At 40.3% G+C, this 24,292-nt stretch overlaps 1 protein-coding gene across 2 annotated transcripts; it reads left to right on the top strand.

The window, feature by feature from the left end:
- On the top strand, positions 1-23,473 carry LOC111341934 (tyrosine-protein phosphatase non-receptor type 9). 2 transcript variants are annotated; one of them, XM_088756036.1, is made up of 11 exons: positions 1-140; positions 235-378; positions 10,089-10,178; positions 11,338-11,462; positions 11,763-11,868; positions 12,158-12,636; positions 12,763-12,850; positions 13,306-13,375; positions 13,666-13,744; positions 14,693-14,840; positions 19,549-23,473. In XM_088756036.1, the coding sequence occupies exons 1-11, from the start codon at positions 96-98 to the stop codon at positions 20,011-20,013; spliced, it is 1,839 nt and encodes a 612-aa protein (XP_088612162.1). In that variant the 5' UTR covers positions 1-95; the 3' UTR covers positions 20,014-23,473. The 2 variants fall into 2 exon arrangements, with proteins under 2 accessions (XP_088612162.1, XP_088612161.1); XM_088756035.1 differs by having other exon boundaries at positions 12,763-12,853.
- Positions 23,474-24,292: the final 819 nt, after the last annotated feature.

Here is a 24,292-nt window from a genome sequence, read left to right as displayed (position 1 = left end):
GTTTTATACTCCCAACTTTAAAAATGCTGGGGAACCTGTGCAACTGTAACACATTAGCCAGCGGTGTTTCCTATCACAACAGATGTTAATTGAAGATGGCGGATGTAGGAGTGATAGTGCGATCAGACCAGGAACAGGAGGTATAAAAACTGTACACAGTCCAATACGCTTAAATCTTTCTTTTTAATTTCACTCTTTCAAGACATGACTTGCTTTCCTTGCTCTCTAACACAGGCGATTGCCGTTTTCTTGAGAGAAGTCAACAAGGACTGCGCCGAAAACGGCTTGAGTCCTGTGGGAACATCTACCGCTCTTATGTTCCTTATGGCTAGGAAATTTAATGTCGAACGAGCTGTGAACGTATACAGACGATATCAGGTAAGGAAACTGTAACAGCTGCTAAAGATTTTCCAATGTTTCTGCTTATAATAAAGCGTCATTTCCAAAGACATGAACTTTTTTCTCTAATCTTAATGTACACTTGCATATTCCGTCTCTAATCGCCGCCGAATTTTCCGGCTGTGTCTCTGACAGCTAAAAACAGCTGTTTGTGGAATACTGTGTTTAACTTTTAGTGCTAATGAATTAAACAACAGGTATAGGATTAATAATTGTTGCGTGTTCACTTCTTTATGTACACATTTTAACTGTAATTGATACCTGTGTTCGCAATTGCGAACGATTTCACCGAGTATATATTTTTCTGAGAGCAACGATGAAAGAGCTACAGTTTAAAAATAATCCCCCCAAGGAATGTGATTAATTCTTTGTACTTGACTTTTTTAGGAGGATTACTTTTGTACATTAATTAATCTGTTTACAAAGTATTGGTTCGCCCATAGTAATCATGCTCAATATATTGAATTTTCCCGTTGCTAAAATTTTGCCATAGTTTAAGTCATTACGAACGACCAAGGTAGTTTAATAGCTGAAAACGTTTTTCAGTTTCAGTTACTTTTTCTTGGATCCAAATAGGTAAAAGATGGACCTTTAACAGGCAGATATTTATCGATAATGATGTTTTTTTGTATTTGGTTGATGCTTCCTTTTTCAGTAATTTGTCCAGTTACAATATATATATATATATATATATATATTTTGTGATGTCTTTTACATTTCGGTGGATTGTAACCGTTATTTCTGGCAGTTGCCTGACGATTGCTTCGCAAGAGGCATGAAACTCAGAGTTGCAGTAAAAGTTCAAGTAGCCTAGATCTTGAAGTATAATTATATATATATATATATATATATATATATATATAGTAGCAAATGGACTACTCAAGTGACGCACATATGGATTTTAATACAGCCTGTTTCGTAGACCAACAAAAGTTGATCCACTCATCAGTTAAACTCCATACATACTGAGGCATCGTGACGGTTAACTCTAACTCAGCAACGTGATCACATGGCATTGTTTAAAAAATTCAAATCTTGAAAACCGTGCGCGCGCCGATAATAGCGTTAAGAATACCTGAGAATATATTTTCGCCGATGTCTACAATTGGATATTATTTCACTTCGCTTGTTTAAAGAGGCTTCATGCGGATAATACAAGATAAAAAATTTCTCAGTAAGGCATAAATTGCAACGTTTTGTGGCATTGGAATATGATCTAGCCCTAGCAATAATTTTCCATGAAATCGAATAGTCTTCCCTCTTCTCCTTTAGTTTCCACAGGTACTTGCTCAGCTCTGTGTCATTTCGCCGTCTCTCGTGGTTGAACGACATTTGGTGGTTGCGCCATCTAGTCTTAAAATCTGTCGCTGTGAGGCCAACGTACGTTTTAGTTTCTTCCTTGGTATCGACTGTGGCTTGGTAGACGACCTCGCTTTGCAAACATTCCCCTCCTAAAGGGCATTCGTTTTCGTTCCTGCAGTTGCACAATCTTTGGGGGCGGCTATCTTCGGACATTTTTGCGTTCCTGATTGTGGCTTTGTTATGCCCGTCTATGATCTGTTTCATATTTGGTGTGCACGAGTAGCTCAGTTTAATGGTGTTTCTATTGAAAATTTTCCTCAGTTTGTGGGTGACTGGAAAGCACTTGTCAATAAGGTTAATGAACGCTCTGCCAATGTTGGTCTGTACGTTTCTGTTAAATGGTGGGTTAAACCAAATTATGTTTCTTCGCCTTTTGGTTTGGTATTGCGGTCGGTGCGGTTCCGGTTCAGTGAAGTGCAGCTTGTATGTGTAGCCACTCTTGTGCAACGCGTCTTGGTAGGGAGGTGCGGCTTTGTTAAACATGTCTTCGTCAGAAGAGATTTCAGAAAGTCTTTTATTAACTGCTTCGGGGATGTTTCGTAGTATGCAAGGTGGGTGGTTAGACTTGCTGTGTACGTATAGATGGGTAGTTGCTGGTTTGGAATAGGGTCCGAATCTGCCGGTTATCAGGTCAAGCGTTACGTCGAGAAAGTTGATGATTTTCTTGTTTGCCTCGATGGTAATTCTAAGGTTGTTTTGGGCAAATATCGTGCAAATCTGTTTCTTAATTCTCTCCACTTTTTGGGGTGTTTGGTTTATAACTGCAAGGCCGTCGTCACGGTAAAGTCCGATGTTAATTTCTGGTATGGTCGCAAGCTGTGATAGGAGGTAGCAGCCGACTAGTTCACATGTCTCCGCTCCATCATAACTTCCCATGGTGACGTCGAAAAGGCCGTTGGAATTTTTCTTCTGCCAAGAGGTCTCATTGCTAAATAGTAGTGATTCTTTAGCAAGCAGGACGATTTGGCGATCATCTGAGGAGATGGTCGTGTAGTTAGACGCGAAGTCGAGGGCACGTCCGAGTAGATCTTTCGTTATTGAGGGGTAGAATTCTACAACATCGAAGCTGATGAAAGCAGATTCGCATTTATTTGGTAAGTTTTTGAACCACTGCAGCACAGAGGATGTGTTCTTCCATTGATTAACGCCTGTTGCATTTACAAGTTTCTGGTTAATATTTTCGAGAATTTTCTTGCTTATTTTTCCAATTTCCTGTTTTGATGGGTTGATCAAACGACAAGTGGGTCGGTTTAAGAAATTGTCTTTATGGTCTTTAAGTGTTACGAACGCATCTCTCTGGGCGGTAACTTCGACCCGGTCGTCAATACCTAGTTTCTTCATGATTGTTTTGGCTGCAGCGTCAGTTTTTCTGAGTTGGTTGCTGTCAGCTTTCTTGTATGTTTTGGTTATGTTGTCGTTCAGGAGTTGATTATACTTCGTGGCCTCTAGCTTGTAAAAATTGGTAGATTTGTCCGCTTTAACGAATAAGCGATTTTCGTTTTTAATCAACTTGATGTCTTCATTCAGCTCTTTCTGAAACTGGCATTTCGTATTCTTGAATTGGACGCTTTGGATTAATCGTTGCATGCCGTCCTCAAAGTCGCGCAGCTCTTCGATGACCGGCGGGCAGTTGTTTGTCTTGAAGCCGAAAGTTTCTTTCTCTTCCGCCTGTCCTGGGTTCAAAAAGTGGAATGCTTTCCATCTCATGCGGCGCAAAAATTGTTCGGTCTTTTCAATCAGTTGCTTTGTGAATTCCCTTCGTGATGCCAAAGGAATGTTCTTCGTTGAGTAGTGGAACGCCACACGTTCCATATTTGAATCTTCGGTCACACAGTGCTCAACAAAATAGGAGCTATATAAGCGAAATAGGCAACGTAGGATCCATGACAGTGCTCGACAATGAAGGAGCGATTACAGTAGCAAATGGACTACTCAAGTGACGCACATATGGATTTTAATACAGCCTGTTTCGTAGACCAACAAAAGTTGATCCACTCATCAGTTAAACTCCATACATACTGAGGCATCGTGACGGTTAACTCTAACTCAGCAACGTGATCACATGGCATTGTTTAAAAAATTCAAATCTTGAAAACCGTGCGCGCGCCGATAATAGCGTTAAGAATACCTGAGAATATATTTTCGCCGATGTCTACAATTGGATATTATTTCACTTCGCTTGTTTAAAGAGGCTTCATGCGGATAATACAAGATAAAAAATTTCTCAGTAAGGCATTATTATCCGGCATGCAACGATTAATCCAAAGCGTCCAATTCAAGAATACGAAATGCCAGTTTCAGAAAGAGCTGAATGAAGACATCAAGTTGATTAAAAACGAAAATCGCTTATTCGTTAAAGCGGACAAATCTACCAATTTTTACAAGCTAGAGGCCACGAAGTATAATCAACTCCTGAACGACAACATAACCAAAACATACAAGAAAGCTGACAGCAACCAACTCAGAAAAACTGACGCTGCAGCCAAAACAATCACGAAGAAACTAGGTATTGACGACCGGGTCGAAGTTACCGCCCAGAGAGATGCGTTCGTAACACTTAAAGACCATAAAGACAATTTCTTAAACCGACCCACTTGTCGTTTGATCAACCCATCAAAACAGGAAATTGGAAAAATAAGCAAGAAAATTCTCGAAAATATTAACCAGAAACTTGTAAATGCAACAGGCGTTAATCAATGGAAGAACACATCCTCTGTGCTGCAGTGGTTCAAAAACTTACCAAATAAATGCGAATCTGCTTTCATCAGCTTCGATGTTGTAGAATTCTACCCCTCAATAACGAAAGATCTACTCGGACGTGCCCTCGACTTCGCGTCTAACTACACGACCATCTCCTCAGATGATCGCCAAATCGTCCTGCTTGCTAAAGAATCACTACTATTTAGCAATGAGACCTCTTGGCAGAAGAAAAATTCCAACGGCCTTTTCGACGTCACCATGGGAAGTTATGATGGAGCGGAGACATGTGAACTAGTCGGCTGCTACCTCCTATCACAGCTTGCGACCATACCAGAAATTAACATCGGACTTTACCGTGACGACGGCCTTGCAGTTATAAACCAAACACCCCAAAAAGTGGAGAGAATTAAGAAACAGATTTGCACGATATTTGCCCAAAACAACCTTAGAATTACCATCGAGGCAAACAAGAAAATCATCAACTTTCTCGACGTAACGCTTGACCTGATAACCGGCAGATTCGGACCCTATTCCAAACCAGCAACTACCCATCTATACGTACACAGCAAGTCTAACCACCCACCTTGCATACTACGAAACATCCCCGAAGCAGTTAATAAAAGACTTTCTGAAATCTCTTCTGACGAAGACATGTTTAACAAAGCCGCACCTCCCTACCAAGACGCGTTGCACAAGAGTGGCTACACATACAAGCTGCACTTCACTGAACCGGAACCGCACCGACCGCAATACCAAACCAAAAGGCGAAGAAACATAATTTGGTTTAACCCACCATTTAACAGAAACGTACAGACCAACATTGGCAGAGCGTTCATTAACCTTATTGACAAGTGCTTTCCAGTCACCCACAAACTGAGGAAAATTTTCAATAGAAACACCATTAAACTGAGCTACTCGTGCACACCAAATATGAAACAGATCATAGACGGGCATAACAAAGCCACAATCAGGAACGCAAAAATGTCCGAAGATAGCCGCCCCCAAAGATTGTGCAACTGCAGGAACGAAAACGAATGCCCTTTAGGAGGGGAATGTTTGCAAAGCGAGGTCGTCTACCAAGCCACAGTCGATACCAAGGAAGAAACTAAAACGTACGTTGGCCTCACAGCGACAGATTTTAAGACTAGATGGCGCAACCACCAAATGTCGTTCAACCACGAGAGACGGCGAAATGACACAGAGCTGAGCAAGTACCTGTGGAAACTAAAGGAGAAGAGGGAAGACTATTCGATTTCATGGAAAATTATTGCTAGGGCTAGATCATATTCCAATGCCACAAAACGTTGCAATTTATGCCTTACTGAGAAATTTTTTATCTTGTATTATCCGCATGAAGCCTCTTTAAACAAGCGAAGTGAAATAATATCCAATTGTAGACATCGGCGAAAATATATTCTCAGGTATTCTTAACGCTATTATCGGCGCGCGCACGGTTTTCAAGATTTGAATTTTTTAAACAATGCCATGTGATCACGTTGCTGAGTTAGAGTTAACCGTCACGATGCCTCAGTATGTATGGAGTTTAACTGATGAGTGGATCAACTTTTGTTGGTCTACGAAACAGGCTGTATTAAAATCCATATGTGCGTCACTTGAGTAGTCCATTTGCTACTGTAATCGCTCCTTCATTGTCGAGCACTGTCATGGATCCTACGTTGCCTATTTCGCTTATATATATATATATATATTCTCTAAACTGTTCTCCAAACATTTTCAAAGTGCTAACAAGGAGAATTTGTGTAACAATCAACAGCCTCTAGTTGGTGATCATTTCCTTTATTCTCATGACATCAATGTGTGATTCATGGGGAATATTGTAAAGGGAAATTAGATGTTAGTCACTCCAAGGGTTCATGAAAAAATGCAGCAATCATGGCAGTGACAGTAATATATGAAGAAAAGTGAACTTAAATTATGACATCAGAGTTGAGCATTATTTTCTATTTTCATTGTGTTGTGTAATTAGTACTGGGCTTTTTTAAGTAGTGGAACTACTTTATAAACCTATGGATAAGCCACACCTTTTTTCCAAAAATTGTCGCTAGAAATTCATCATCATCATCATCAGTCTTCTTCGTGCTCTGTTGTGCATAAGGCCTCGATACTTCTCTTCCATCGGTCCTGGTCTCTTGCAATGATACTTGCTTCTTCCCATGACTTCCAACCTGCCTCACTTCTTTCCTTTTCAATCTATCGCCTCTAAGTTGTTTTGGGCGTGGCCACCTTTCTCTTACTGTCTGGTGACCATGTGAGGGGTATTACGCAGTGGTGGTCTTGTGGCATCCTCAAGACATCTCCAAGAAACTTCCACCTCCTTCTCCTGACTTCTATGCTCATCGGCGCAGATCTGGTTTCTTTTTGTAATTCCTCCTTTGAAATGATGTACGGCCAAAATATTCCTTGAATTCTCTTCAGGCACTGGTACTGAAAGGAATCAAGTTTCTCCTAATCTTTAGCATTATTTTGTCTTCCATGTTTCACTTCCCTACAAAAGGACCGGTTTCACGAGGGTGTTGAATAGCTTAATCTTGGTCTTCTTACTATATTGTTTGGAGCTCCACACTTTTCTCAACTTCCTGAATGCTGTCTTGGCCTTACAAAGTCTGCTTTCTATGCCATTATCTGCTCCCCCATCTGCACTTACACATGCTCCAAGATAAGTGAAGTCGTTTGTTTCCTGGATGTCTTGACCGTTTTGGAATTTGATCGAGTTGTTGTTCTTGTAGTTAATTTTCAGTATGCATGTTTTTGATTTGCTAATGTTGAGTCCCACTCTCTGAGCTGCCTCTGTTAGCTTATCTGTCTTTTGCATCTGTCTGTGATTGGTTGAGATCAGAGCAATATCATCTGCGTAGTCTAGGTCTTCTAGCTGACTGGGGAATTTCCATCTGATGCCTGTCTTTGCTAGATTGGTTGTCTCTTGCATTATCCAGTCGATGGCAAGGAGGAATAAGAAGCCTGACATTACACAACCTTGCTTGACGCCAGTTTTTACTTGGAACCATTCAGATGCTTGACCTCCATCAAGGACTGCAGATTTGGAATCTTGGTAAAGGAGTTGGATTATTTTGTTGAGTTTACTCGGTATTCCATCTAGCTTCATAATATCCCAAAGGCTGTTCGTATGTAACGAATCAAATGCTTTCTCGAAATCGATGAAGTTCAGGATCAGGGAAGCCTGCCAACCATGTGTCTGTTCGATAATATTGCGTATTATGAATATCTGTTCAGTGGTACTTTGTCCCTGGCGAAATCCAGCTTGTTCTTGACGTAGTTTTGCATCTATTTCTTGCTTCATGCGCTCCATGAGAATCTTGCCTAGGACTTTGCTCGCAATAATGAGTAAGGTTATACCTCGCCAGTTGATGCAGTCCCTTAGGTTTCCTTTCTTGGGTAGCTTGATGATTAATCCTTTTAACCATTCTAAGGGGGCTCGTTTTTATTCCCATATTAATTGAATTATTCCATGTAGCTTTTGGGTGGATATTTCCAGGTCTGCTTTGAGAAGCTCTGCTACTATGTTGTCGACGCCGCCTGCTTTTCTGTTCTGTAGTGATCTAATTACTTGTCTAACTTCGTCTTTGCTGATGGGCTCTGTATTGATTTCTACTTCTGGGATATCTGTGTCAATCATTGATGGGTTTGTTGGGGTTTCGCGGTTCAGGATCTCTTCAAAGTATTCTTTCCAGCGGGTTAATCTGGCTGAGTCTTCAGTAATGGTTTTTCCTTCTTTGTTGTTAATGGCGGCGGAGTTGCATGGCTTCTCATTGCAGATAGATTTAGTTATCTCGTATAAGGTTTTCATGTTACCCATGTCCACTGCTTTTTGTGCATCATCCATTTGGTCGTTGAGCCATTTCTGTTTGTCTTCTTTGAGGTTCTTCTTAACTTGTTTGTCTTTAATCTTATATTTTTCCAGGAGTTGATTTTGGATCCTCTTTGACTTTGCGTTTTCCATTTGGATCTTCAGGTGTTTTCTCTCTTCAATCATTGACCAAGAGGCTTGACTGATCCATGGTTTGCTGTTTTTCTTTTTCTTACCTAGTATTTTTTCTGCTGTGTTGTTATAAGCTTTGTCAAAGTGGGACTACTTAGTATCGATTTCAAGTTCATGTTCCTCTTCCTGTTCCTCTTCATTGTCATCAATTGACTCGAGGACTGAAAGCTGGTTGCGAAGTTCTATTGAAAATACTTTCCCAATTGACTCATTCTGTAGTTTACCAGTGTCATACTTAGTCCTTGTGCTGGTAGGCTTGGTGATTTTCTTTAGCTTGAGCTTTACCTTGGTTCTAACCAGTTGGTGATCTGATCCAACGTCTGCGCCTCTCAAGACTCTTGTGTCTTGAACTGATCTTCTAAACTGCTGGTTTACTAGTACATGATCGATCTGGTTCTGTGTTCTTCCATCAGGGGACGTCCAGGTGTTTTTGTGGATTTCTTTGTGGGGAAATAGTGTTCCTGTGATAATAAGGCTGTTCATCTCACAGAAGTTGGTGAGCCTTTCAGCATTGTTGTTTATCGCTCCTGTTCCTTTTTTTCCCATAATTCTTTCCCTATTTCTGTTGCATGATCCGACTTTTGCATTCATGTCTCTGGTTACCAGCAGGAGATCGTGTTTAGCTACTTTCTCAACAATACTTTGTAGTTGTTCGTAAAACTGCTCCTTGTCTTCGTCTTCTACGTCAAGTGTAGGTGCATATACGTGGATAATGGTAAGTTTGATGAATTTTGAATAAAATCGTGCCATAATTATGCAATCGTTTACAGGCTTCCACTCCAGCAAGGTTGATTCTGCTTGTTTCGACATCATAATTGCCACACCACTTCGGTATATACCATCTTTTCTCCCTGAGTAGATAACAGTCTCTCCTGTAGTTAACATTCACTTACCCGAATCCGTCCATCTGCATTCACTGATGCCCAGGATGTCTACGTTGTATTCTCTCATCACATGTGCAATTTGTGCAGCTTTTCCAACAGCATACATCGTTTGTACATTCCAGTTTCCTACGGTAACAAATTTCTTGGGTTTCAGAAGTGACTCTGTCAATCTGGGGGCTTCTTCTGTAGGGGCTTTCACCCTCCAATGTCATCTGGCGCTGGTAGTCCGTAAACAACAGATCACTGTCATGGGGTACCCGGTCAGTCTCTTCGTTCTGCCCTTTCTGCCCTTGCATTCTTTGAAAAGTATTTCCGGTTTCAGTAATAATATTTTTTTTACGGGGAAGGGATATTAGCCCTTCGCCCAACCCCCAGCCAGGAGGGCCAGGTGTTGCAATCAGTCAGGCCTCTCACTTGGAACTTGCCCAACATGGTTGAACCTACCAGTGACCAAATTCACCGCTGGTATAACCTCCAAGATCATTAAGACACGCAGACCTTCCCACCACTATCAGGCGCAACACTTAGGGAGGGTCACTAGAAATTGGGGGTGCAGTAATTTTTTAGGGGCAGTTATTGGTTAACTTTTAGTAGTCTAGATTGAGATGAAACACACAGGCTCAGTGATTCTCTTTTAGTAATTCTAGATTGAGATGGCACACACAGGCTCTGTGACTCTCATTACCCATGACTTAAACTATGTTCTGTGGATTTTACTTTCACAGCATGAACGTCAGATGTATTATTTGCAAGAATTGGCTCCATATGATCAACCTTTGAGCTCTGAACTTCTTGGTGGGAAGTTTACAGTTTTGGTGAGTCACTTGACTCATTTGTGGTCACCTATTTGTTTGTGTAGATGTTGAGTGTAATGCAGCACTATTGGATAGTGATAGAAATAGCACTATATAAATACTGTACTATTATATTATTACACGACTCGTGCAGTCAGAGGGCCAATAACTAAAATCAACCAATCAAAATGCTCCATTGCCGGTCCAATATTCTCTAAGTATTGGACCGGGCACTGTCCCGAATGGTCCAGAATGATACCGCACTTGTGTCCCTTTGAACTTCAGTCATATAATAAATCTCTTATTAACCAAGCTTGCTCGGGACCATACTAGAAGAATATCAGCCCTCGGTCTTTTTTGTATGGACCGAGCGCAGCGAGGTCTGTACTGTCAAGACCAAAGGCTGATATTCTCCCAGTACGGCCCTTGCGCTTGGTTAATAAGATATATTTATTATATTATTATTAGTGGTCAAGAGTTTGTTACTTGCAATGAGTATAGGGGGTAAGGAATTGCTCCCTAATCTGGGTGCAAAATTTTCCGGTTAACTTTTAATATAAAAGAGATCATTACAAAGCTGCCATGGCAAGGTGACCTTCAGATTACAAAGTTTTTAAATGAGTTGGTCCAGAAGCTTATTAGTGCTATAGCCTTTGAAGTCAATGAGAACCCAGAGCATAGTAATTTGGTTTTATAAACTAAGTTGAAATTATAAATTAGCCACCATAAAGAATTAAAAAGTTGACATTGTGAGCGTTAGCCCTTCATCAGAGCAAATAGAGGAATTGTGGGTTGTGTGTGTGTTTCTATGCAGAAAGTGGTGCTGTACTATTAGTGGGAACATGGTGATGAGAAAAACAAGAATAAATTAGTAGAACGAAAAGCGTTTGTTGATACCTATTGGGTTAAGAGTGCCGATTTGAAAAATAAACTTTTGTTTAGGAGTTTTGCAGCTTTCCAAGCTACCTAAATGTGAGGAAAGACTGCAGACTGCCATATGCTGCTTAGAATGATTAGGTAGATTAAAGAGAGCATACCCTGCTTTCTTTAGGGATGAGGTGACAAGGATCATTGCTCTTATCTTGGAGGAGAAACTTAACCCTTTCACTCATGAGATCTCCTTAGTAATTCTCTTTACTGTCCCTAAATGAGTAAATAATTTTTACTCCTGCTTATCTAGGATGCTCGTGATTCAGGAGGTGCAGCGATAGCTATGTTCACTGCTAGCAAGCACTTTCCTGCAGCAACAAGTCACAGGACAGTTATACAGGGAATTGCATTTCAGCTGGATGAGTGTCTGAAAAGGTACAAAATATGTACACAGCAATTTTCTTTATTCAGTGGGCATGATCACTTGAAGATAAGAAGTGATGATGATGATTTGGTTTGGCTGGTACATGCATTTGGCCCTTTTTGATTTTATTTATATGTTTTATATCTCAGGTAGGATGAGATACCAGCTTGCCTTTCAATAAAATTGGCAGTCCCTGCAGTACATTGCCTTGTCTGTAAACACGTAAAGTTATCTGATTATCTGACCACTAGACATTATGTTGTGTGGGTTAACTTCCCATTATTTATTTCACATTTTTGTTTATTTTCCAGTTACGAAACCCAAAAGAATGGGTTAGTACTGCTCTACGACATGACAGGATCAGGCTATCATAATTTTGATTATGGTCTTGCAAAAAAAGTCATGGATCTGCTGAAGGTAACCTTGTACTTTCCTTATGTCGCCGTCAGGCATTTTTGAAACATTAAATTGCATGTGCACAGTTGTGTACATGTTTGCTTTGTGCCGTCTTGTCAAGGATTATCCAAGTATTCATTATTTACATCTCTACACTTCCAGCCACAGGAATGAAAGATTGCATGTAATATGACACGCTGAATTTTGATTGGTTCTCACTTATGAGCTTTTGGAGGACAAATGTGTAAAAATGTCATTATTATACTACACCACCCAAAGTATTGATCACATGAAGCTTTGTCCTTTTCAGGGAAGTTATCCAGCCAGGCTCAAGAACGTCTTCATTATCTCCCCTCCACTTTGGTTTAAGGCTGTGTTATCCATTTTCATGAACTTTCTCCAAGAAAAACTGAAGGAAAGAATTGAGGTAGTTCCAAGGGAAGCATTGCCACAGAGAATTCCAGAATCTTCTATTCCTGAAAGCTTAGGGGGATACCTGAAAGTGGATCATTTAGCTTGGTTAAACAAGTGCTTCCAATCATACTCACTGACACTTCAAGAAAAGGGTAGTTTGAATGGGGAAGCAAAAAACCTTGAAAGACATGGTGGAAATGTGTCAAACAAAGTTGGCACTCTAGCATTTGATCAAGAAGCAGGCATTGGAATTGAAGGTGCTCTCACTGTAATGGAATTTATCGAACACATGATGAAGTTACAAAGAAGGGGAATCAAGATCCAGTATTTCAATTTAAAGACCAAAGCAGTGGCTGAAATTTTTCAGTCTGCAAGGTAAGGACCCATCTGGTTCTTGTTGCTGAACACAAGTTGCAAAACCAGTGACTTAAGCTGCAAATTTAGAATGTTGTGGGAGTGAATAGCTATTGAATGATATGTTTTTGCATGCGTTATTTGCAGACTGCCAGAGAATTTGAAGAAAAACAGGTACACTGATGTCCCGTGTCTAGAAGAAACAAGGGTGAAGCTGTCTAATTTGGATGGACAGGTGGCAAGTTTATCTTTGTAGACAACCTTTTTAGTACACACATTGTTTCCATTAAAAAGCGCATTATACCTATGCCAATGAGTATATTATTTTTCAGCTTCACAAGATCTTTCTCTACTGACAGTATTTTGGCCAAACATATTTTTTGTACACCACTGCAGCTTACATGTGACATGACCTTGTTTCATGCTCTCAGTCAGTGGTGACAAGAAAGACAGTGGGCATGGGAAAAATGGCATTACTTCACGAAATAAGCAGGAGAGAAAAGAGTAATGCAAAGTGAGGTTTCCCTGACAACTGCAACAACAGCATCAGCTTGCTTGCCATTTTTTGCACATTGTCATCTACTGAGAGCCTAATACAGGCTATATGTAAAAGAGTCAAGCTTTTCTTTTTTCCATATCTTGACAATCTTGGTTAATCGGGGTAAAATTGTTTCTGCAATTATTTTCTAGACGTCAAATTACATTCATGCAAACTTTATGGATGGATACAAGCAAGCACGGGCATATATTGCCACTCAAGGTTAGAGTGAATCTGCAATAGAGAAGAACCCCTCTAGTGAGTGATGTAAAAGTTAGTGTTGGTTGAATCACAGAATGATGTTATGTAGATACAATTATACAGTTAACATATTTACATGTGAAGTTATCCTCTAGGATTTTTGATGGTAACAATTTACACAATCAAAATAATGGAGCTTAGGTGTTTTTAGTTTTTCTTGCAATACAGTAGTCGGTAGTCAGTCAGTGTGCATAAATCTTCATAATTTCCTTAGAAATTATTAACTGTTTTGAATAATTTTTGCTGTTTAGGGCCCCTGCCCCACACCAAAGGTGATTTCTGGCAAATGGCCTGGGAACAACAGGTTTATGTTATTGTCATGGTAACAAGGTAAGTGTACTAATTTTATCAAAAGCTCTTGGGGGATAAATGGAAATAAGCCAAACTTTGTTTTGATTTATCCTTGGAGTATGTGTAGGATTAGAATGATGTAGTTTACAATAGAGATGAAATTAAGGTTTTTGGAGGTATCATTCACCGGTAACAAGGTAAGTGTACTAATTTTATCAAAAGCTCTTGGGGGATAAATGGAAATGAGCCAAACTTTGTTTTGATTTATCCTTGGAGTATATGTAGGATTAGAGTGATGTAGTTTACAATAGAGATGAAATTAAGGTTTTTGGAGGTATCATTCACCGGTGGCTGCTAGTAGGTTAGTGATATATGCATTTTGAGCTTGAGGTGCAAAATTTGGGGTGGTTCATTTCTCTGGAAGGAAAGCTACACCTTGAATAACAAAATAATTCAAATGTTTTGTGCTGCACGAGAAGTCAAACCAGTTAATCCAGATCTCAGACCAGTTAATTCAGATGCTGCACCAGTTTCTCCAGATATCAAACCAGTTAATCAAGATTTTAAATCAGTTGCACTGACTCCGTTTATCCAGCATCAAGCACACATCATTAGCATGGCTTCCCATCTTCTTTCATTTCTTTCCTTTCTCATCTACATTGAATGGAAACAAAGCATTCTCAATCTCGTTTCAAGTCTCCGCTGCTAGGTGTCATATTATTATCATTCATTAGTCATTTTTACAGTCGTGGGCTTGGTGGCCGAGCCTTTGAACAGGAGTGAGGCTTAGGGTGACCTTGTTATGATAGAGATGTTGCTGCTTTTCAAATGCAAATTACTTTGTTATCATGCTAACTAGATACAGGTCTCTATCACAACAGGGTCACCCTTAGCCTCACTCCTGTTCAAAGGCTTGGCCACCAAGCCCACAACTGTAAAAGGGACTATTACTGAGTGACTTAACAAGAGTGAAATATGTTCACCCAGGTGCATCGAAAGGAGTCGCATGAAGTGTATTCAGTATTGGCCTGAAAATAATGAAACGCAAGAGTTTGCAGCCATAGAAGTGTCCCATGAAGAAACTTTGGAATTTGAAGACCATTTAGAAAGAGTTTTCTGGATGAAGCATAAAAGGGTAAGGATTTATTTTTACAGAATAGCTGGGAGAAGAAAGAAATGTGACTTAAATCTTCAAAGCTTAATGGAAGAGTTTGAATCCAGATTATCTTGTTATCGATTTCATGGTTGCCTGATTTCGATTGATTTTCCTCCAGGAAGTCCTTTTAGTCAATCAGAAACCAAACTTAGACAAATTGATCTTTGGTTATTTAGTCTTTCCTCTCTTAAGAATTGTGATGAAATTTTGTGGGCCGAGGCCAGGAACGTGTTCGATAATTGAGTCAGTTTGCTAGACATAACGTCTCGTAGTCACGTTCGACGCACTAAAAACTACTATAAAACGAATACAAGAATTGTAAAAACGTGTAAAATGGTATATAAAAAGTCACTTGTAACAATGTAGCGGAATTCCAAATCGATTTCGATCAATTACGATCCTCATCAGTAGTACTCCGCCATGTTTAAAATACTCATAAATAATTGTTCATATAAGTGACTCTGAAATGTCCACACTTCTTCCAGGCTTCATGTAAGCGGTCATGATGTATCAATCACAGCTCGTGGGATTTGAAAAAAGTTCCATTCGTTCTTGGAGTTCATAAGCGAGTCTTCGTTCACATTATTTATCCTCACTCCTTCAGTTATTTGTCTCAGCATCGCGTCATTGTGATAAACCCCCGTCACATCCATTCGGAACTGCTTTACCTCTCTATTGTGTTTCTCTTTACAGTGTTTCCACAATGCAGATCGTTCTTCCTTATTGTTAAGTGATTTCGTATGCTCTTTCCCTCTGGTATACGCGCTCCTGGCTGTTTCCCCTACGTATACGCTGTTACACTGGATACACTTAATCTCATACGTCACACTTTCTCTATCACACGGTCCTTTTCCACCTGTGCTACACACTGGGCAGTCTTCTCGTCCACACTGTCGCGGTTTAAATGGGTCGGACTTTTGGAGTAGTCGTTTAATGGCGATTCCGGCTTTCTCCACCACTTTAATATTGAAACCTTGCTGCTTTATTTCTGTCTGGTATTCCTTCCGTAACCGTGAGTTGGGCGTAGCTGGTACAAAAATTACTGATTCATTCCCGCCGCGTTTGTACCAGTTGGATTTCCTTTCGCTCTTTTCCTTTTCTCGTTCCACCTTCCTCCACTCCTTGGGTCGATGTAACGGTCTTTCTCCTTTTCGCTCAGCTCTTTGTCTCGCTCTAAAAGCTTTGAGGGCCGAATCTACAACCTCATATCTGAATTTCTTGCTGTACCCCGAGTATTGCATTCTCAGGACCATCTCGTTAACATTCTCTACTACTCGTTCCCATGGTAACAATCTGCTACAGTTAAGTAAGACCCGAAGGACTTCTTGGGTCAGGACTGTTCTCTTTGTACTCCAGCTTACGGCAGACCTAGCATGTATGACTGTCTTAGAAGCCATGCTCTTGGAATAAAACTCATACATGATCACTGAGGCTGAGGCTTTCTCGTCCTGCCTGTCTGTCTCTTCCCCTTTTGTTTCCATCCACACCTTCAAGTCAAGGATAGGTAGCTTTCCGTCCTGGTGTTTAGAGGGGTAATCTATTTCGAGTTGTATTGACGGGTGTATGTCGTTTCCTATCTGTTTTATCAATGTCATAGTCCTCTCATCGTCACTGATTCCTTGATCCTCAGCTACGGATCTCTCATCCATGTGAGTTTTTCCATCCTTGTACCTCATCCCAACTGGTGTTGCTTGCACAGCCATGTTGATGTCATCCACGTACCGTTTGTTCATTTTCATAACGATGGCCAATTCATTCAGCCTTGTTGCAAATTTTTCATCCCACCAAATCATGAAAATCTGGGCCAGTACCCCGGTTAATTTAAGGCCAATTGGACCACCTCTTATTTGCTTTCTGATCTCGTTATCAAATGTGAAAACATGATTTTTCATAATCACTGTCAATACGACTCTTAATGCCTCTTTCAACATAATACGTTTCGCACGTTCATCTGGCTGTGTGACTGGTGGGTTCCACGATTTAAATCTTTTCTCTTTCTGCTCCTCACTCCCACTTGCAGTGATCGTGGGTGGTCTCCCTCTATTCGTCTTTCTCGTTGGACATACATTTGTAATCTCCATCCTAGCTAGCACTTCCGGTGATGTCGTTAATGCCAGGTACAGACCCAACTCCTGACTGTTGATACTTCGGATACTGATGTTACTCTCGTAGAAAACCTCACACACCTTATCGATTGTGAACTCAATATCAAGACTAGGATATAAAGCAATCACGTCGGTGGAGCCAATTATTAAGTTGTCGTTATCCTGGTCCTGATTAACTCTGTTCATTTCCGCGATCATGTCTTCCGTGCTCGTGCATATGGCGCTATTCTCTCTCGATTTCCATACCTCTGTAAGTACAACGCTCACCAGGTGAGAGAGCTTGCAGTTGTAACCTACCATTGCCCCGCATACCGGTCTAACGGGGGGGCCCTTGTACTCATCACTGTACTCTTTATGGTCCTTACGTAGCGTATATAGCGGTGCTACTTGGCTATCACTATTTAACATACTGTTCTTTACTCTAGTCTCGTTATTGGTCTCGCTCCCTGCATTTAAAATGCGCACCCAAGACGTCGAATGTGCATTTATGAGCTGTTGTAACCGGTCATGTTCATCTTTGGTAATTAAGACGCTATCGACAACGTGCGGTTGAGAAGCTACTCTGTAGTTCCCCATGCTGTCTACGGAGAGGCGACCTGACTTGTCTGTTTGAAACACCACACTCTCCTGACTCTGAACTTTCTTTTTCATTGAAACCAAGCCTTCCTTTTCGTTCTTCTCTAGGTTGCTCCATTTGCAAACCTTTTCATCTTTCACGTATTTTTCTGTTATTTGATTTAATTTTACTTTCAGGTTTTGCATAGCAATTTCCGACAATACAACTCGAAATAGATTACCCCTCTAAACACCAGGACGGAAAGCTACCTATCCTTGACTTGAAGGTGTGGATGGAAACAAAAGGGGAAGAGACAGACAGGCAGGACGAGAAAGCCTCAGCCTCAGTGATCATGTATGAGTTTTATTCCAAGAGCATGGCTTCTAAGACAGTCATACATGCTAGGTCTGCCGTAAGCTGGAGTACAAAGAGAACAGTCCTGACCCAAGAAGTCCTTCGGGTCTTACTTAACTGTAGCAGATTGTTACCATGGGAACGAGTAGTAGAGAATGTTAACGAGATGGTCCTGAGAATGCAATACTCGGGGTACAGCAAGAAATTCAGATATGAGGTTGTAGATTCGGCCCTCAAAGCTTTTAGAGCGAGACAAAGAGCTGAGCGAAAAGGAGAAAGACCGTTACATCGACCCAAGGAGTGGAGGAAGGTGGAACGAGAAAAGGAAAAGAGCGAAAGGAAATCCAACTGGTACAAACGCGGCGGGAATGAATCAGTAATTTTTGTACCAGCTACGCCCAACTCACGGTTACGGAAGGAATACCAGACAGAAATAAAGCAGCAAGGTTTCAATATTAAAGTGGTGGAGAAAGCCGGAATCGCCATTAAACGACTACTCCAAAAGTCCGACCCATTTAAACCGCGACAGTGTGGACGAGAAGACTGCCCAGTGTGTAGCACAGGTGGAAAAGGACCGTGTGATAGAGAAAGTGTGACGTATGAGATTAAGTGTATCCAGTGTAACAGCGTATACGTAGGGGAAACAGCCAGGAGCGCGTATACCAGAGGGAAAGAGCATACGAAATCACTTAACAATAAGGAAGAACGATCTGCATTGTGGAAACACTGTAAAGAGAAACACAATAGAGAGGTAAAGCAGTTCCGAATGGATGTGACGGGGGTTTATCACAATGACGCGATGCTGAGACAAATAACTGAAGGAGTGAGGATAAATAATGTGAACGAAGACTCGCTTATGAACTCCAAGAACGAATGGAACTTTTTTCAAATCCCACGAGCTGTGATTGATACATCATGACCGCTTACATGAAGCCTGGAAGAAGTGTGGACATTTCAGAGTCACTTATATGAACAATTATTTATGAGTATTTTAAACATGGCGGAGTACTACTGATGAGGATCGTAATTGATCGAAATCGATTTGGAATTCCGCTACATTGTTACAAGTGACTTTTTATATACCATTTTACACGTTTTTACAATTCTTGTATTCGTTTTATAGTAGTTTTTAGTGCGTCGAACGTGACTACGAGACGTTATGTCTAGCAAACTGACTCAATCTCTTAAGAATGCTTAGGTAAATTAATTGTGAGTTTCATTCATTGATTCCTTCTCTTGGTGATTGTGTTCGAAATGAAAGAGGTAAATATTTTTGTTTCTATTTTTTTTACACTGAATCCAATGGCACTTATAGCGTACAGTGCGCATCGTGATAGTCGTGATAGTCTCTACCTTTCCATTGAAACAAGTACTTTAGGACAAGTTTGCTTCAATTTTTTTAAATGAAAAACTTGTATTTACCATACATTAACATTCTAGATCCCAAAGATCGGATTTGTAATTCTCTTTTCTGGCTGCTATACCGATAAAATGTCTTGTGAAGTTGTATGGGGAGTTTGGGGATTTGGTCTGATAACAAGATAGCCAGCTGCTGATCTGTTTTATTTTTTCCCCATCACGTTTGTACTGGAGAATATATCGATATTGTATTGAGAAGTTACTTGTGGATCACGCTCCTGGTAGGATTAATGTATCTTTGCTTGCATCCTAGTCAGGAGAGACGCGAAGAATTGTCCATTTCCAAATGACCTCATGGCCAGATTTTGGAGTGCCCTCGTCTGCCGAGTCGTGCCTACATGTCATTGGTCTGGTCCGGGAGGCACAAAATGATGCAGTGCAAGCATTAGGGTCCAAATGGAAGGGACACCCTAGAGGCCCGCCCATTATAGTACACTGCAGTGCAGGTATTGGTCGCACAGGGACCTTCTGCACTATTGAAGTGAATGTGGCTCGTTTGGCTGACGTGGGAAAATGTGAGGTATTTAACACAGTCAAGACTTTAAGAACTCAGAGGGCACTTACTATTCAGACACCTGAACAGTACGAGTTTTGTCACGTGGCCATATTGGAGCATGCGCTGAACATGTCAAGTACAAGGCAAGACGAGAAAGAGGCAATCACAGACTTCTTGGAAGGCTGGAAAATGCAGCGCAGAGATTCTAGTGACACGGATTGAGCCCAGTGTACTACACAAAAGACGGTGATTGGACTACAAAGGGTAGGCCTTAGTGGTCCAAGAGTTTTTTAACGACTCACCCCTCTCTCTGTCAGGGATAAGTGATAATCAGTTCTAATTAAACAGCCCAGAAAGCTTCCAAATGTCAGTGAAGCTCGAGCGTGGGATACCTCCCCCCCCCCTCCCCCCGTTCAAAATTCCCTCTCGTGTATTTGGTACATTTACCCTTGGGGAATCCTCAGAGTGCAAAAACAAATCAAAATCAAAAACCCTCATGAAAACGTACAAAATAATTCTATACCTTCAGAGCTAGCAAGTATAGCAAAGAACCATTTCGTTTACATTTGACTTTCTAGGTGTGCTTGTTAGATTCTCAACCATTTACACCCTAACATCATTCTGCATATTCTCCGTACTGTTCTCCTCCATACATTCCCAAAGGTGCTGACAAGGAGAATTTGTTTAACAGTTTAGACCTCCTTAAGTTATTGATCATTTCCTTATATTCTAACTTGATGCTTGATTCAGAGGTGATATTGTAATGAGAAATTAGATGCTGGTCACTCTTTGGAGTTAAAAGGTTTAACAATTGAGATGAAACTTATGGTTGTCTCCTTTTTCTATTTAGTATAATTTCAGAGCTGAGCAAAGAGTTTCCAGCAATCTGATTGGTCGAGCGATTCCTTATATCACGCTATATAAACCGCTCCACGCGGTTTATATAAAATGTTAAAATGAAATGTTAATAAATGTTACTAATATATTATGATTTTAGAAATTTCTCTGTTGTTCAGCTCTGAAATTATACTAAAACAATTATTCGCCTCCGGTTTGGTGAATATTGTCGAATAATCCCCGAGACGAAGTCGAGGGGATTATTCGACGATATTCACCTCGCCTTCGGCGAATGATTGTTAAAAAGTGGATTGAGGAGGCTCTTGCATGGCAAAGAAATTCAAACAAGGTCATGCGATTTCTCTCTCAGATTGTACATAGATTTTGTAGAAGTGTGTTTGACAATTTCATATGTTCAGCTTCGGTTGTTACCTAAATGAATACTCCAAAATAAGGTTTCTGAGGAAGGATAGGAACTGAATAAATGATTTAACGAATTATTTGTCGAAAAGTAATTTATTCAGTTCCAGTCCTTACTTGTAAACCTGATTTTGGGGTATCCATTAAGACTTAAGTCGCGACCGTTCATTTTCAGTGTGGCCGCCTTTCATAGTTGACATATATGTCATGAGGCTTTTGTGGCGAATTAGTGGAAGAATCAGGGTCCCAGATGTTCTGTTTCTTAATTGTTTTATTCGCGTTGGCAAATATAGTACGAATTGACGAGCTGGTGGGATGTAGCATAAAGATAGTACCAAATGTACTCTTTTGAGTTAAAAAATGGTCTGTCGATTTACTAGCTCTACGCCAATCAAACTGCAGCGTTAAGGGGGAAAGGTTAACGCCACTCCTCTGTGGTAGATTCTGCCCCATGATGTCTGTCGAATTTTTTTTCTTGTTGTTTCTGTTTGTTTGTTTCTTTCCAAAGGAAAAAAAAAAGACCGAGGACCCTGAGGAGTAAGAAAAGAGGCGCCTCCTTTTCGACCAATCCTGTTTTCCCGCGCTGTCGATAGTTTGCATTTTTCCACCTCTATCTGGTTGGGTAACACTCGATGAATACTCTTTTTGATTTACCAGCGCTGACTAAATTCACATTTACGATGATCTTTTTCAATCATGCGCTGGAAATTCTTTCATAATTACTTTGCAGAAAGGTTTAAAAATCGAGGAAACAAATGACAAAGCATCACACAGGGTTCGCACGGGTCCTGGTGAAATCTGGAAAGTCCTGGAATTTTATTTTGACATTTTCCAGGACTGGAAAGTCCTGGAAAAAGACTACAGGGTCTGGATAGTCCTGGAAATTTGCCTAATTCAAGCAATAAAGTTTTCAGAATTTACGTCATAAAAAATGTGTATAAACTGCAAGAAGGAAAATTGATTTTGAAATCTTGGTAATGAAAGGATTAAAGGTCAAATTTGGGGGCCTGGAAAAATCAATCTGAGCCTGGAAAAATCAATCTGAGCCTGGAAAAGTCCTTGAAAAGTCCTTGAAATTTGTTTCTGAAAAAGGGTATGAACCTTGATCACACTCTTGCGCCAATGATGACGATTTACTAATCTGCCAGTGTATTCACAGTGGAGTCATCGTGTATTCACGCGCGCACTAATCACTCGTGAAATGGTGAGAATCAAGGCTGCACAATGCAATACTATCTTTATCCTTTAGCGCTGCTGTCTGGTTTACCATGAGCGTATTATCTGTAAAACCTTTTTTGTTACCAGAGAACGTTCTAAGCTCTGTTTTGTATCTGTATTGCTCGTGATGTCGAGAAGAATCTGAAAACATTGCACATAGATTTCATTTACCGTAGATCGGGAACATCTTCATGGAGGCAATATCCCTTGAATGAAGGGTTATCTTAATTTACGCTAAAGGTATTTTAAAAGACAGGGCTGTTTAAAGCACCAATTTTGTAGAATACGTATGATATTTATAACTTTTTATGAGAAATGAAATTTCACATGAGGCTTTTTACAGTCTTGAAAATTACTAAATATCATCTACAGTTTCCAACTATAATGGGATGAAGTGCAGAGCTCAAGTTATACCCCATTCACGCCAGCAAAACATGTTATGTGAAATCTGGTTTAACTGAATTAAAATCAGAAACGTAGAAATGAAAACCGAATTTTCCACAGGTTTAAGTAGGTTTAGTCACTAACCTGTATTTTCAATGTGCTGAATTGAAGTCGACAAACATCAGTTTAGGCAGCTTCTGGGGAGAAAACAATTCCACCCTTTTTAAACAAAACAACCTTAAAACATGTTTGAGCTTTGGTGTGAATGGGGCAGTAGTCTCCTTAGCAACCGTTGTCTGGGATGTCACGTAATGCTTATCCCTCTGGAAGAGGCACCGTTGCGTGACATCCTACAGAACGGCTTTGAAGGAAATTTGTTAGTTTATGATGGAACAATTTGTTTGTTGCGATATGTGTGACAATCACGTTTCTTTATAAAATTTTTTAATACAAGAACATATTGCTCAGTTAACGTTATCATTTAAATGACATGAATTCCGTAAAGGAAAAGTTAAATGTAGCAGATTGGTTTTTTTTTCTAGGAAATGTTGGTGTCATGAGTAATTCAGTTTTAATATTTTTGTAAATAATATTCAATTGACAGTGCGATTACAAAAAGTGTCATATCAAAGATTTTCAAGACATTATAGTTTTGTAGAAGCTGTATTACTAAAGATATCTAGGTAAATAACTTAAAGAATTGAATGTTTTTTTAATGACAGAGTCAAAAAAAGTAAAAGTCGATCGAAACTGAGAAATGCTAAAGTTCTGAGTCTTTCAAAGGAAATTTTCTATTGTCAATAAAGATTTCCTCACAAGGAAACAGTTTCAGTTTTAGGCTGAAAAGAGTTAGCTGTCACATAGAGTTGGCCCTCGATGATACACTGAATTGACCAATCAGAGCGCGCGCTTTACGTGATTGGGTCGTAAAAAGAGTTGGCTCTCAAAGGTGGGTGTACATTGAGTGATGTTGCAACAGCAGTTGCTTTTACGTTTCAACTTTGAAAGTTCCCATGCCGCTGGAATTAACTGCGCGGCCGGCGCAAATGGATCCACTTGCACATTCCCGGCTTTTGACAGCTGTGTTTAAAATAAGCAAAATAACAAGCGCACGTAAAACGGCGCTTTTTTCGCTCTACCACCCCTCCGCTAGTTTCTATTCTATTAGAGCTTGGAACTAGCTTAGCCATTGAAAATGAGCGGAAAAAAAGGATCGCCGGCTCCGCTGACAATTGCAGCCATCGTTTAAACGCTTTACCAATCTTTCGTTAGTCTCCACTGACAGAGAGTCTGGTACTGCTGTTGATCGGCCTGTTTGGAAAAACTAGCGTTTAGTTTACGTTAAAATGCATCCGAACACAGATGCTCCTACGCCGTAATGCATGACAGTTATTGTTTCCATGATTTGCCATGACTGGACATTTTTATCTGAGAGATAATTTGTTTTTGTTTAATTTGGTTGGGATCAGCAAGTTCCAGTCGATTAAAAGGTGGGTAACTCAATTCATGGGATAAAACGCTGTTTGCGGAGTAGCATTGTTTAATCAGCGGTCTTCGTTATATAATCAGGAGTTTGCGTAGAACTTGGAGCAGTCTTGAGCTGAAAGTGAATCACTATATTGATCAACTCCGGAAATGATGG

This window comes from Stylophora pistillata, chromosome 4 (assembly GCF_964205215.1).
Source record: "Stylophora pistillata chromosome 4, jaStyPist1.2, whole genome shotgun sequence".
Taxonomy (NCBI): domain Eukaryota; kingdom Metazoa; phylum Cnidaria; class Anthozoa; order Scleractinia; family Pocilloporidae; genus Stylophora; species Stylophora pistillata.
The sequence above is the reverse complement of the archived record's forward strand: the minus strand, read 5'-3'. Positions and strand labels throughout refer to the sequence as shown.

What these genes read in the sequence shown, in the direction of transcription:
- LOC111341934 (XM_088756035.1), top strand. Translation starts at nt 96, where the DNA reads ATGGCGGATGTAGGAGTGATAGTGCGATCAGACCAGGAACAGGAG. An exon ending in GAAATTTTTCAGTCTGCAAG is followed by an intron (nt 12,637 to 12,762) that starts GTAAGGACCCAT and finishes CGTTATTTGCAG; the next exon opens with ACTGCCAGAGAATTTGAAGA. An exon ending in GGCATATATTGCCACTCAAG is followed by an intron (nt 13,376 to 13,665) that starts GTTAGAGTGAAT and finishes TTTGCTGTTTAG; the next exon opens with GGCCCCTGCCCCACACCAAA.